Raw genomic sequence first — 15,177 nt, forward strand, 5'->3', positions numbered from 1 at the left:
GAGTGAATGGAGACAAATGGTTTTAATACTTGACATGCTGTTGGAGTGTGAGCAAAGTAACATTTAAGAAGGGGTTCAGGGAAACCGGCAGGCCGGACTCGAGTCCTGGAGAAGGGAAGTACAGTGTCTGCACTCTGAAGGAGGGGTGTTAATGTTGCAGTTTTATAACTGTAGTGTAAAGCACCCCTCTGGCAAGACAGTGATGGAGTGAATGATGATTAAAGTTTTTCTTTTTCGGGCCACCCTGCCTTGGTGGGAATCAGCCGATGTGTTAAAAAAAATAAAATAAATATTACTGGCATTAAGGATGAAAGAGTCTACCAACTGATCACATGAGTAAAAATAGTATTTGTTACTAAACAAAAGCCTTATAACTCAGCAAATAACAATCACCAAGTGAAAAGATAAAGGTAAAACATAAAATACTTATCCTTCTACTTTTTCCAAGTGAGATATTTAACAAAATTGGAAGCTAAAATATAAATGCATGTAATGATACATCAAGAGATTAATCTGGTGGGTAAGAAATGGCAAGAAATTAACAAAGATTCACATTAACTTGGAAATGAGAGAATAAACTTAAATTTATAAACAAATACATTTATAAACAGATGCTAAAAACCACACCATTCAATCTATTATTGCTACTGTGTAACTCAACAGTTAAAATTCATACCTAATATAATCCAGGGTAGGATATGGCCAGTTTATTGAAAATATTTTTTAACTAAATTCTGATTTCTAAAAACTGTCCAATCTTTTTAAAAATATAAAGCCATTATTATAGTGTAATAGTACTTACAAACAATCCATGCCCATTTTCATTTGGTTTAATGTTGCACATCATATTGATAACCTTTCGTGTCTCCATATCTGTAGTCTCTGGGGTTTCTGATGCAACAGGATCAACAGCTTCGGGTGAGATAGCCCGAGGACGGGACGGAGGCTGTTGCTTGATTCTAAATGCTGTTAAGGGGTAAATCCCAAACCTGAAAAAAGTAAAATATACAAATAAATAATATAACAATGTTCCAATTCAATTCAAATCATTTGATACAAGAGTGCATGTATTAATTAAGGATTATTAATGTGTATAAAATAACAATATGTGGTATATCAATTGCTGTGCATGTAACTGTCTGCATGTGCTTAAAGCTTCACAATATTTTGACTGACAATTCTCTTCATACTTTGAAGTCCTATTCACAAATCAATATACTCAGAATATGCTTTAAAACTTTCATATTTAATCAGCTATTATGCTTTTGCTTTCCTCAAAAGGCAAATAAAGTTCTAACGACCTCACACATTATATGTCAGTGATATTAACATTGTCTACAAAACAAAACAAAAAAAAAAATCCAGTCACAGTTCTGCCTGAGTTTACAGGTGCCACTATGTTATTGAGGCTTTTTGTCACACTTAGTAGACAACTTTTAGAAAGTCCTACCAAAAATAAATTATCCTCTCATGCTGTCTCAATAATCCCTACCTTGGTAATTAGCTTCAATCACTATTTTTTTTTATCACAATAATACATTTTATTTCTTCTCCAAGCATTTCATTATGTAATGCCAAAGCCAATTTTTGGTAAAAGTGAAGAATAATTTGTGCACATTATTAGTGAGTCTAACAATGATAATTACCTGTAGACTATTTGTAAAAGATTCTGGGTGCTGTTGTACTCTTGCAGTCTGTTCTGAAACCAGGCTTCCCTGATTAGACTGGCTGTTGTTGCTTGCAGCCTGCAAGCCAACATAGCCATCAAAAACATGGCTGGTCAATTACCTACTAAAGAAATTTGTCAAGTTCCCTCTAAGTTACAGACTGTGGTACCAGAAATATTTCTTACATGTGTTGGGAATAAAATGAAAGGTTTTGGACCTTAGATGTTTACATGTTCTTTAACTGTGCTTATGACACCTCTGCCTTTCTTTTATCATGCACTGCACCTTCTACTATATCTCTCATTTTTTTTTGTGCAAATTAGGGACATAACCTTCAAACATTTAAATGCATTAGGCAGGAAAATTTTGTACACAGTTAGCTCCATGAAGAAATGTGAAGATTATAGAGTTGACAGGAAGAGCAAGGAAGTTATCTTATTATCATGTGATACATTAGCTCTAAGGCAGTATGAGAGTTGCAGTTAGTCTTGGAATAGTGATGAGGGACGTGGATGAAAGTCAGTACGAAACTATTAGTAAGTTATCTTGTCTTCAAGAGATAGCTGGAACTACTTCACTTCTGGAGACATTTTATATACATGTAGATATACAATATTTTAAAAAGTTAGTTATTCATCAGTTTGCAATGAGTGTGTACTGTGGTGAAATTAAAAGTAATGATTAGGAAATCTGCACTCGGTATAGACAAAGATATAATGACCATAGTAAAAAAAAAAACAAAGTACCATACCTGACATCTTCAATGAATTTCTCCAGCTTTTCAATAACAGGAATATCTGCCATGCGAAAAAGCGTTGGTTCTCCACTGCTATGTGTAATTTCTGCTACTACACTGTCACTATGGTACTGGTGTTGAAGCATATCCTCAACACAATTATCTATAAATTTGTTTGCTGAAATGAGAACGGAAAACATTTAAATCTTTACTCATTTAAGCATAAAATAAAGTTTGGGACAACTATCCCTAATGTAAAAATCTTTACCATAGTAAATAATGACAGGAATAAGTGCACAACTGAATCTCTGCCTCTCTTATAAAAATTATATAGAAAAGTCACAATATTATATTTAATTACACTGAGTAGTTAAGCCAAGCTCATTAATATTCATTTCATTTTCATACTGTTTAATACAATGATTCTTAACAATAATTATAACATGTCTATAGGAATGATTACTAAAGAGGGAAATTCGTACATTTCTTAGGGTTGTGTATGAGAGCATGAGCTGCTAAGAGTTTAAGGGAGTGGACTTCAAATAAGACCGGATGAAAGAGTAGTTCTGCGGTACTTGGACGTTGGCTTTGTTCAGGATTTAGGCACTGCTGTATAAAGTCTCTCTGCTGTTCATGCTCCAAGGAATGTATAGTTCGTAGCACCTGTAAAAAACAACAAAAAAATTAATATATTAATAATGTAAATTCTCTTCAAAGGAAACATAATAAAAATAAACAAAGCTTCTTGAGTGCCACAGACACTAGACCAGTTAGCTTACCAACTGTACTGAAGAAATTTATTTTTCCTAGATTTAGTGAAAATATAAATAAGAGATTCCAAAAATTATAGGGAAATATGTTTACTGAGTATACCGGGTAAAGTGTATAGTAGGGTCATTAATAAAAGAATTAAAGGTAAGACAGAAAGCAGGATTGCAGATGAGCAGAATGGGTAGGGGATGTGTAGATCAAGTGTTTACAGTGAAGCATATATGTGTGAAGGGATGTGTAGATCAAGTGTTTACATTGAAGCATATATGTGAAGGGATGTGTAGATCAAGTGTTTACATTGAAGTATATATGTGAACAGTATTTAGATAAAGGTAGGGAAGTTTTCACTGCATTTATGAATTTAAAAAAGGCATATGATAGAATGGATAGGGGAGCAATGTGGCAGATGTTGCAAGTGTATGGAATAGGTGGTAAGTTACTAAATCCTGTAAAGAGTTTTTATGAGGATAGTGAGGCTCAGGTTAAGGTGTGTAGAAGAGAGGGAGACTACTTCCCGGTAAAAGTAGGTCTTAGACAGGGATGTGTAATGTTACCATGGTTGTTTAACAAATTTACAGATGGGGTTGTAAAACAAGTAAATGCTAGGCTGTTGGGGAGAGGGGTGACATTAAATTATGGGGACTCTCATAGAAAGTGGGAGTTGACACAGATAGTTTTTGCTGATGATATTTTGCTTTTGGGAGACTAAAGAAAAGATGCAAGGGTTAGTGGACGAGTTTGGGAGGGTGTGTAAAGGTAGAAAGTTGAAAGTGATCATAAATAAGAGTAGGGTGATGAGGATATCAAACAATTTAGATTAAGAAAAATTGGATATCACATTGGAGGGAGGGAGTATGGTAGAAGTGAATGCATTCAGGTATCTGGGAGTTGGCTTGTCAGTGGATGGGTTTATGAAGGATGAGGGTAACCATAGAATTGATGAAGGAAAAAAGGTGAGTGGTGTGTTGAGGTATCTGTGGAGATAAAAATCATTATCCATGGAAGCAAAGAAGGGAATGTATGGAGTATAGTGGTACCAACCCCCTTATATGGGTGTGAAGCACGAGTTGTAAATGCTGCAGCGAGGAGGTGGCTGGAAGCAGTGGAGATGTCATGTCTTAGGGCAATGTGTGGTGTAAATATTATGCAGAGAATTTATAGTGTGGAAATTAGGTGGTGGTGTGGAGTTACTTAGAGTATAACTCAGAAGGCTAAAGAGGGGTTAAAGGGGTTTGGTCATTTAGAGAGAATGGAACAAAGTAGAATGACTTGGAGAGCATATAAATCTGTAGGGAAAGGAAGGCAGGGTAGGGGTCATCCTCAAAGAGGTTGGAGGGAGGGGGTAGGGGTCATCCTCAAAGTGGTTGGAGAGAGGGGGTAAGGGAGGTTTTGTGGGTGAGGGGCTTGGACTTCAGCAAGTGTGCGTGAGCGTGTTAGATAGGAGTGAATAAAGACAAATGGTTTTTGGGACCTGACAAGCTGTTGGAGTGTGAGCAGGGTAATATTTTGTGAAGGGATTCAGGGAAACTGGTTAGCCAGACTCGAGTCCAGGAAATGGGAAGTACAATGCCTGCACTTTAACCCGCAAACTGTCCAAACGCAGATCTACATTCACCTACGTAGTGCTCCAAATATTTTGAAAAATAAAAAATCTTTTTTTTTATTTTTTAAATGAAGAGCGCATTTTTGTAAATGCTATAGGATAAAAAAAGAATTTTAGGGTCAGTACTTAACAAGACATAAGCCCGCGAAGTTGGTGCTAAATGATGAGCTGTCGGCAACATGGAGCACTGCCGCTTGCAGAAATAAACATGTATCTTTTTTTTTCAAATCTTTTCTATTTATTGTTGTTTTTATGATATGATAATAATGTTTTGTTACAGATCTTTTGATTTCATAGCCAATTCTTGTTGAGACACAAATGTTTGGTACTGAATTAGTAATCATATTGTCACAAACACACATGTTCACACTGACAGATGAATTTGTACACCTGGTTCAATCACATACTATTGTTTACATATATATATGTGCAAGGTATTTACAGGTCCCATTTATGTTTCTAGAAGTCCACCATTGTATAATACTCCAAGAAGCATGGATTCATACAGAGTGCCACCCCACACTGCTGACATATGAATCATGTGTCTTTTTGCACTCGGAGTCGCTGCATAGTGTAAGCACACACAACACACTTTTTCTGAAAATACTTCGTCTTTGGAGTAGATGGTATTGGTATCAGGCAGTGACAGTCAGAGATTATTCGGTTGTCACTTCTTCCTCTGGTTGTGGGGTGACAGGTCACTGTGGAGTGGCAGGTATAGGTGTGGTACCATACTTTTTCACTATCTGCTTGATGATATTGAGGGTGAATTCCCAGTCTTTATTTCACATATGTTGAAGGCATTGAGCATTGTAATGTCTACAAGGTGGAAAAACACTTTGATATACCACTTGCAACTCCTACACACACAGTCAACAAATCACCTTACCTGTGATATACCTCTGAAGAGCTTCGAGAGTTTGACTACTCTCGGAGACCGGCCATGGTCCAGGCTCGTCTGGTGCTTGCCTGGTCAACCAGGCCCGCTGCCCCACATATCCATCACAGCCTGTTTGATATGGCACCTGGTGAAGATACTCGTCCAGTTTCCTCCTGAAGGCTTCTACACTTGTTCCAGCCGTGTTTCTCATATCTTCTGGTAAAATGTTGAATAGTCTTGGACTCCGAATGTTTATACAGTGTTCCCTTATTGACCCCACTGCACCCCTGCTCCTCACTGGGTTTATTTTACACTTCCTCCCATATCTCTCACTCCAGCAAGTTGTTATGGCAGTGTGCAGATTTGGGACCAAGCCCTCGAGTACTTTCCAGGTATATATTATGTATCTCTCTTTCTCCTTCGCTCCAGTGAGTACATGTTCAAGACTTGAAGGCGCTCCCAGTAATTTAGGTATTTTACTGGCTCAATGTGAGCCGTCAAGGATCTCTGTATTTGCTCTAGCTCTGATATTTCTCCTGCCCTGAACGGGGCCGTCAGCACTGAGCAATATTCTAAGTGAGGGAGCACTAACGATTTGAAGAGTGTCACCATCGGCATTATTTCCTTTGTTTTTGAAAGTTCTCAATACCCACCCCGTCATCTTCCTGGCTGTCGTGAGTTGTCTTGTTATGGTCTTTAAAAGGTCGGCTGACATAATTATTCCCAGGTCTTTTACGTGTTCCTTACGTTCTATTTGATGACCCTCTGTAGTTTTGTACATAGTGTTCCTTAAGAGTTCTTCATTCTTTCCATACCTAAGCAGCTGCAACTTATCACAACTGAACGTCATGTTGTTCTCCACTGCCCACTGGAAAACACTGCTTATGTCTTCATGTACTTTTTCAGTTCCTCTACTGTAGTGACTTTTATGCTTATTTTAGTGTCATCTGCAACTGATGATACAAAAGTGTGCCGGGTGTTTTTATCTATGCTATGAGGATGAGGAACAGCAAAGGTGCCAGGACAGTGCCTTGGTGCACTGAGCTTTTGACCTCGCTGATGCTGGATCTTGCCCTGTTCACTAATACTTTTTGTGTTGTGTGTGTTAGGAACCCGAAAATTCATCTGCCTACCTTCCCCGTAATGCCCATGGCCCTCATTTTGTACGCCATCACTCCATGAACGCATTTGTCAAGCACCTTTGTAAAATCTGTGTAAATCACATCTGCGTTTTGGTCGTCTTCCAACGCCTCCGTAATTCTGTCATAATGGTTCAACAGCTGTGACAGGCACGATGGTCCTGCTCTAAAACCATGCTGGTTCGGGTTATGCTGGTTGTGCTGCTCCATGAAATTTGTAATCTGCCGTCTCATCACTCTTTCGAAAATTTTTATGATGTGAGAAGTTAGGGCCAAAACCAGTCTCACAGTCACACATAACGAAGAGTTTTATGCCAAAGTGATTACGTTTACCACGTGTTACCATGCGGTACCCCGACGTCCCAATTTTTTTCATACTGCATACACTGAGTGTGCAGACCCATTATCTCATGTCTAGGCGACTCAGGCCTATCGCGCCAATTTTGAAGGAATGAAATATAAAACGTTGATCTACGTTCGGAGCCCCCTGCATGTGAATGTAGATCTACGTGTAGACAGTTTAAGGGTTAAAGGAGGGGTTTGGGATATTGGCAGTTTGGAGGGTCGTATAAGCTGTCAAAGCTGAGCGCCGCCCCTGCAAACACAGTGATATGTTTGAGCGATGGTGAAAGTGTTGAATGATGATGAGTTTTTTTTGCTTTCTTTTTGGGTCGCCCTGCCTCAGTGGGAAATGGCCAACGTGTAAAAAAAAAAAAATGAACATAAAGAGACATTTTGCTGATGATACTGTTTCTGGGAAATTCTGAATAGAAGTTGCATAGGTTAGTGCATGAGTTTGAGAGGGGGTGTAAAGGAAGAAAGTTGAAAGTGAACATAGATAAAAGTAGCTGATAAGGGTATCAAATGATTTAGATAAGGAAAAATTGGATATCAGATTGGAGGGAGGGAGTATGGAAGAAGTGAATGTGTTCACATATTTGGCAGTAACCTTGTCAGCAGATGGGTTTATCAAGGATGAGGTAAACCATAAAATTGATGGAGGAAAAAAGGTGGGTGGTGCATTTAGGTATCTGTGGAGACAAAGAACATTATCAATGGAGGCAAAGAAGAGAATGTATGAGAGTATAGTGGTACCAACACCTATATGGGTAAGAAGCATGAGCTGTGAATGTTGCAGCAAGGAGGAGGATGGAAGCAGTGAAGATGTGTCTAAAGGCAATGTGTGTGGCGTAAATATTCACAGAATTCACAGTGTGGAAATTAGATGGAGGTTTGGAGTTACTAAAAGTATTATTCAGAAAGATGAGGAGGGGTTGAGGTGGTTTGGTCATTTAGAGAGAATGGAGCAAAATGGGATGACTTGGAGGGCGTATAAATATGTAGTGGAGGGAAGGAGGGATAGGGGTAATCCTAGGAAAAGATGGAGGGAGGGGGTAAAGAGGTTCTGTGTGCAAGGGGCTTGGACATGCAGCAGGGATGTATGAGCATGTTAGACAAGAGCAGTAGTAGTAGTAGTAGTAATAATAATAATAATAATAATAATAATAATAATAATAATAATAATAATGATGTCTGAAAGTAAAGTTTATCAAGGTATGCTTGAGCCTTGTGTAGAAGATGCTATTAACCTTGTAACAAAAATATAAATCAATTTCACGTGCCTGTTCTTGCGTGACAACATTGCCAGAGTCACCATTTCCGGGTATCTCCAGTGCAGCCATCTCCAAAGCTGCCATCCCAAATGAGTAGATGTCTACAGCTGGGGTTACTGGAGAGGAATCTGCAATTATTAAAATACCGTCAGTTCTTAGTAATACTACATAGTGTGGATAGTAGTGTGCAAGGATAGATATCACTTTGAATATCTTACTTAACCCTCCCTTACTGTGCTATTATTTCACATCCTCTGTATTCCATAAAAGCAAGAAAAAAGTATGATGATTAAAATTTTCAGCCACGTATTATTCGTAACAAGTGACCCATCATTATAAGCTTTAGGAGCACAAAAACTACCTATCTAGGTGTTCCATGTTGTCTTATTAGCTATTAGCTTTCAGACAGTTCTGGGAGGAACCTTCAAGGGACTCAGTCTCAGGAAATGATTGATAAAACATATTTCTCACGAATGACACACTAAACTCAGCCCATAATGATGAACCTATCTTAACTTCACTAAATTTTGAGAAATATATTATTAGAATGCATACTGCATTCTAATAATACTGGCATACTGGCCCAAGCTCAGACACAGAGAGACAGAGAGACAGACAGACAGACAGACAGACAGACAGACAGACAGACAGACAGACAGACAGACAGACAGACAGACAGACAGACAGACAGACAGACAGACAGACAGACAGACAGACACACACACACACACACACACACACACACACACACACACACACACACACACACACACACACATGGTGGGGAACTGAAGAAATGGACACGTACAAATCAGTCTGGGGGGTGTAAGGTAGTCACTGCAGTGAAGTATAACCCTCCACAGAATTGCAGGAGACCAAGAGAAGAATATGAAGAGAGCAACAGAGCAATGGTGGACACACTAGCTGAGGTGGCCAGAAGAGCTCACACGAGTAGAGCAAAGTTACTAGTTATAGGCGATTTCAATCACAAGGAGATGGATTGGGAAAACCTGGTGCCACGTGGGGGTCCCAAAACATGGAGAGCCAAGATGATGGATGTGGTACTGGAAAACCTCATGCATCAACATGTTAGGGACACTACCAGAGAGAGAGAGGGGGGAAGATGAACCAGCAAGACTGGGCCTCATGTTCACCCTGAGTAGCTCAGACATCACATATGAAAGGCCCCTTGGAGTTAGTGATCACATGCTTCTGAGCTTTAAATACATAGCAGAGTTACAAGTGGAGAGGGTTACAGGAGTAGGATTGGAAAAGCCAAACTACAATAGCGGGGACTACACAGGTATGAGGAACTTCCTGCAGGAGGTTCAGTGGGAAAGTGAATTGCTAGGAAAGTCAGTAAACAAAATGATCGACAATGTAACAACAAAATGAAAGGAGGCAGAGAAAAGGGTTGTTCCCAAGAGCAATAGAAATATTGGGAAGACCAGAATGAGCCCTTGGTTTACCCAAAGGTATGGGGAGGCAAAAAACTAAATGCACTAGAGAATGGAAAAGTAAAGAAGACAGGAAAATAGAGAGATTAGTTGAAGATCCAGAAACAAGTATGCACAGATAAGGAGGGAGGCCCAGCGACGGTACAAAAATGGCATAACATCAAAAGTTGCCTGACCTGAAGCTGTTGTATAGCCACATCAGGAGGAAGACAAACAGTAAAGGACCAGGTAATCAGGCTGAGGAAAGAAGGTGGGGAGCTCACAAGAAATGACCAAGAAATATGTGAGGAGTTCAACATGAGATTTAAGTATATATTTACAGTGGAAACAGAAAGGACTCTGGTAAGTGAGAACAAGGAGGTACACCAACAAGAGATATACCAACAAGTGCTGGATGAAATACACACAACCAAGGAGGAGGCGAAGAAGCTGCTAAATGACCCTGATACCTCAAAGGCGGTGGGATCGGACATCTCTCTGTGGGCCCTTAGAGAGGGAGCAGAGATACTGTGTGTGCCACTAACAACAATTTTCAACACATCCATTTAAACCTGGGCAACTACCTGAGGTATGGAAGATGGCAAATGTAGTCCCCATTATTAAGAAAGGAGACAGACATAAGGTACTAAACTACAGACCAGTGTCACTGATGTGCAGAGTATGCAGTCATGGAGAAGATTATCAGGAGGAGAGTTACTCATAAATTCTAGCAGCTTCAAATCAAGCAGGATAAAGCTGGTAGGCCCACATGTGAGAGAATGGGTCTGTGTGGTCAGTGTGCACCATATAAAAAAAATCCTGCAGCACGCAGTGAATAATGAGAAAAAAAAAAACAACCGTTTTTTTTAATTAAAATGCCAACTTTGTGGTCTATTTTCGTATAGTATTTATGGTTGTATTCTCGTTTTCTTGGTCTCATTTGAAAGAATGGAAAACATTTTATAGAAATAGATGTGATTTTGATTGGTTTTACTATGAAAAGAACCTTGAAATGGAGCTCAAAGTAAGGGAAATGTTTTATTTTTGCCAATGTTCAAAAGTAAACAAATGAAGTCATTTTCCAATAAATGTCCAAGTAGCCATTCTAATATGCAGTCATGAATGGGTTGACATTATTTATACAATTATTACAATATTGCAGTAGTCTGCATAACAGTAAATCAGAGGGGCCTGGAGACATGACTGATGAAGATAGAAAATGTTATTGTAGAGCCAGGAATGTCTGCATTGTTCACTCTGGACCCTATTTTGAAATTGGCATATTTTTTAATTTTCGTGAAATTGGCCAAATTGCAAATTTCTGACCACATTATTGGGTAGTTGAAATCAGTAAATGGACAGTTTCTTGTACTCAATCGATAGAAAAGATGAAGTTCTAAGGAAATAACTATGAGTTTGGTTGAATGGAACAATGGAATTAGCCGAAAATAGGGCTCAAAGTGGGCAAAATTGCCGCCTCGTAAATATTGCCGAGGTCGGTAACTTTACAAGTGCAAGTCCGTCAGTTTTCCATCAAATTTTGTTCTTTTGTCTTTTGGTGTCATTACAATCGGGAAAAGATTCTCTATCATTTCATAAGATTTTTTTTTTTTTTTTGGAAAATTTGCGACACCAGGAGACACCTCAGGATTTGGGGTTGCAACAGTCAAGGGGTTAACTACCATAGTTCACATATTCACATTTGTTAAAATAATTAAAGTACTGATTCAGGTGCTAAATTGTTTTCCTTTCACTGTTTTATTAATACTGTATATTCAGTAACTCCTTTAATTTAGCTTTAAATAACTACCTTAGTTCATTTATTTACATTTGTTAAAATAATTAAGGTGCTATTTCAGGTGCTGAAGTGTAATACTTTCATTATTTTACTATTATTTTCCCTAGCTCCTTTATTTTTTAGCTTTAGAATATTTACATTGTTTTATTCTTAAGTCTAGTTATAGAATCACTCTCAATCTTATGATTACAAGCACTGATCCTGATACCAACCTTTTACTAAATGACTTACATGAATCCAACAGCAACTGTAATTATTACACAGCAGAACAAGCAAAGGCACTTCTCAGAGCCAACAACAACATAACTGTCTTTAACTACAATGTCAGATCTTTAAGCAAACACTATGATGATCTCACAGTGTTATTACTAAATTCCCTGCATGCCAGTATGTCCATCATCACTCTCACCGAAACCTGGCTAAAGCCTGATGCTACAAATGTCTATGCCATTCCTGGTTACACAGCCATACACAACTGTAGGCCAGACCAGCAATGGGGTGACACAGCTATATACTACTCAGACCAACTTGAATGTATCAATAATACTTGCACAAGGGATAAACATTGGGAATATATAATAGCTAAATTTAAATCCAAATACAGTGGACCCCCGGTTAACGATATTTTTTCATTCCAGATGTATGTTCAGGTGCCAGTACTGACCGAATTTGTTCCCATAAGGAATATTGTGAAGTAGATTAGTCCATTTCAGATCCCCAAATATACACGTACAAATCTCACAGTGATAAACATCTACAGAGTGCCACAATCAAATATTAACCAATTTAGTGAAAAACTAGGAAGCATGATAACTGATGCATACATGAACAAAGACTACTTACTGCTCACAGAGGACTTCAATATAAATCTCCTGCAAGACCAGGACCCACAAGTAAATGAATTCACAAACACTATGAGCAACTGCTTGCTGCTACCAACAGTAACAAAACCTACAAGAATTTCACAGACTAGTGTTTCCTTATTAGACCACATCTGGACCAACATCATATCCCCTTTAAAATCAGGCATAATCACAGATAACACCACAGACCAATACTCTACCTTTCTCATAACCAATCTAGATAAATTACCCCAAGACACTACAACAAATCCATCGAATCCTCTACCTTCCCTAAGTTCTCAAAACAGCGAGGGTCACCCCGATACATAAAGGAGGAGATCAAGCAGACTTGAATAACTATAGGCCAATATCCAACTTACACCCTCTCTCTAAAATCTTCGAAAAACTAATTCATAAGCGAATTTATTCCTACCTCATCTCCCACAACATACTCAACCCCTATCAGTTTGGGTTCAGGCCTAATAAAAATACAAATGATGCTATTATACACATGCTAACACAAATATACATTGCACTTGAGAAAAAAGAAGTCCTAGTGGGGAACTTCATTGATTTACGTAAAGCTTTTGACACAGTTGACCATGATTTTCCTCACATAAAATTATCACACTATGGTATAAGAGGGCACTCCCTCAACTACCTGAAGTCATACCTTAGCAACAGAAGCCAATTTTTTTTATTTATTTATTATCACACTGGCCGATTCCCACCAAGGCAGGGTGGCCCGAAAAAGAAAAACTTTCACCATCATTCACTCCATCACTGTCTTGCCAGAAGGGTGCTTTACACTACAGTTTTTAAACTGCAACATTAACACCCCTCCTTCAGAGTGCAGGCACTGTACTTCCCATCTCCAGGACTCAAGTCCGGCCTGCCGGTTTCCCTGAACCCCTTCATAAATGTTACTCTGCTCCCACTCCAACAGCACGTCAAGTATTAAAAACCATTTGTCTCCATTCACTCCTATCAAACACGCTCACGCATGCCTGCTGGAAGTCCAAGCCCCTCGCACACAAAACCTCCTTTACCCCCTCCCTCCAACCTTTCCTAGGCCGACCCCTACCCCACCTTCCTTCCACTACAGACTGATACACTCTTGAAGTCATTCTGTTTCACTCCATTCTCTCTACATGTCCGAACCACCTCAACAACCCTTCCTCAGCCCTCTGGACAACAGTTTTGGTAATCCCGCACCTCCTCCTAACTTCCAAACTACGAATTCTCTGCATTATATTCACACCACACATTGCCCTCAGACATGACATCTCCACTGCCTCCAGCCTTCTCCTCGCTGCAACATTCATCACCCATGCTTCACACCCATATAAGAGCATTGGTAAAACTATACTCTCATACATTCCCATCTTTGCCTCCAAGGACAAAAAGTTCTTTGTCTCCACAGACTCCTACGTGCACCACTCACCCTTTTCCCCTCATCAATTCTATGATTCACCTCATCTTTCATAGACCCATCCACTGACACGTCCACTCCCAAATATCTGAAGCCAATTGTGTACACAAATGGAGCAAACTCTTCCACACAGCCAATTACAGTTGGTGTCCCACAGGGAAGTGTCCTTGGCCCTCTTCTCTTTCTCATTTACATAAACCATAAACGACCTACCAAATGCATCGCAACTACTCAAACCCACACTATTTACAGATGACACTACATACGTCTTCTCTCACCCAAGCCCAGTCATATTAGCCAATACTGTAAATACCGAATTACAGAAAATATCTACCTGGATGATGATTAACAAACTTACTCTCCATATTGACAAAACCTACTTCATTCAGTTTGGAAACAAAACTACAGATGTCCCTCTTAACATAATGATAAACGGATCACCAATCACAAAGCTCACAGAGGGAAAATTCTTAGGAATCCACCTTGATAATACTCAAATTTCAAACACATGTACAACAAATTTCCAAGAAAATCTCCAAGACCGTAGGCATACTATCAAAAATAAGGTACTATGTTCCACAGTCAGCCCTCCAGGCCCTCTATCACTCCCTCATTTACCCCTATCTCACCTATGGAATTTGTGCATGGGGCTCAACAACACTAAATCATCTCAGACCATTAATTACCCAACAAAATGCTGCAGCCAGAATGATAACAAATTCTCACTCCAGGCAGCATACTCCACCAATATTCAAAACTCTAAACTTACTCACCGTACTAAACATTAATACTTACTGTTGTGCCTACTACATACACAGAACACTAAACTCGAATATAAACCCTCCCCTCAAACTTCTCTTTACCAACCTCAACAGAGCACATGACCATAACACAAGGCACAGATCATTCTTTGATGTTCCCCATGCCCATCTCACACTACGTAAAAACTCAATTCACATAAAAGACCCAAAACTCTGGAATTCATTACCTGTGAATATATAAGAAATACTGTCTGTTTATCAATTCAAGACTCTTCTTAACCCTTTCAGGGTCGAAAGGCCCTCTCCTAAACTCTTTCTCAGGGTCGAAAATTTTTTTGAAAAAAAAAAAAATTATTTTTTCTTATGAAATGATAGAGAATCCTTTCCCGATCATAATGACTCCAAAAGCATGAAATATGATGGAAAACTTACGGAATCATGCTCTCGTAAAGTAAGCAGTAACGATGATGTTTACGCATCAGCGATTTCGCGCACTTTG

At 39.0% G+C, this 15,177-nt stretch overlaps 1 protein-coding gene across 2 annotated transcripts; it reads right to left on the minus strand.

The window, feature by feature from the left end:
* Window positions 1-758: 758 nt before the first annotated feature.
* On the minus strand, window positions 759-8,561 carry LOC138851863 (nuclear receptor-binding protein homolog). Of its 2 annotated transcripts, XM_070081361.1 has the most exons (5): window positions 8,419-8,561; window positions 2,886-3,066; window positions 2,419-2,581; window positions 1,647-1,745; window positions 759-989 (listed from the first exon to the last, which is right to left on the minus strand). In XM_070081361.1, the coding sequence occupies exons 1-5, from the start codon at window positions 8,491-8,493 to the stop codon at window positions 782-784; spliced, it is 726 nt and encodes a 241-aa protein (XP_069937462.1). In that variant the 5' UTR covers window positions 8,494-8,561; the 3' UTR covers window positions 759-781. The 2 variants fall into 2 exon arrangements, with proteins under 2 accessions (XP_069937462.1, XP_069937463.1); XM_070081362.1 differs by lacking the exon at window positions 1,647-1,745 and having other exon boundaries at window positions 767-989.
* Window positions 8,562-15,177: the final 6,616 nt, after the last annotated feature.

Source organism: Cherax quadricarinatus, unplaced genomic scaffold (assembly GCF_038502225.1).
Source record: "Cherax quadricarinatus isolate ZL_2023a unplaced genomic scaffold, ASM3850222v1 Contig2476, whole genome shotgun sequence".
NCBI classification, from domain to species: domain Eukaryota; kingdom Metazoa; phylum Arthropoda; class Malacostraca; order Decapoda; family Parastacidae; genus Cherax; species Cherax quadricarinatus.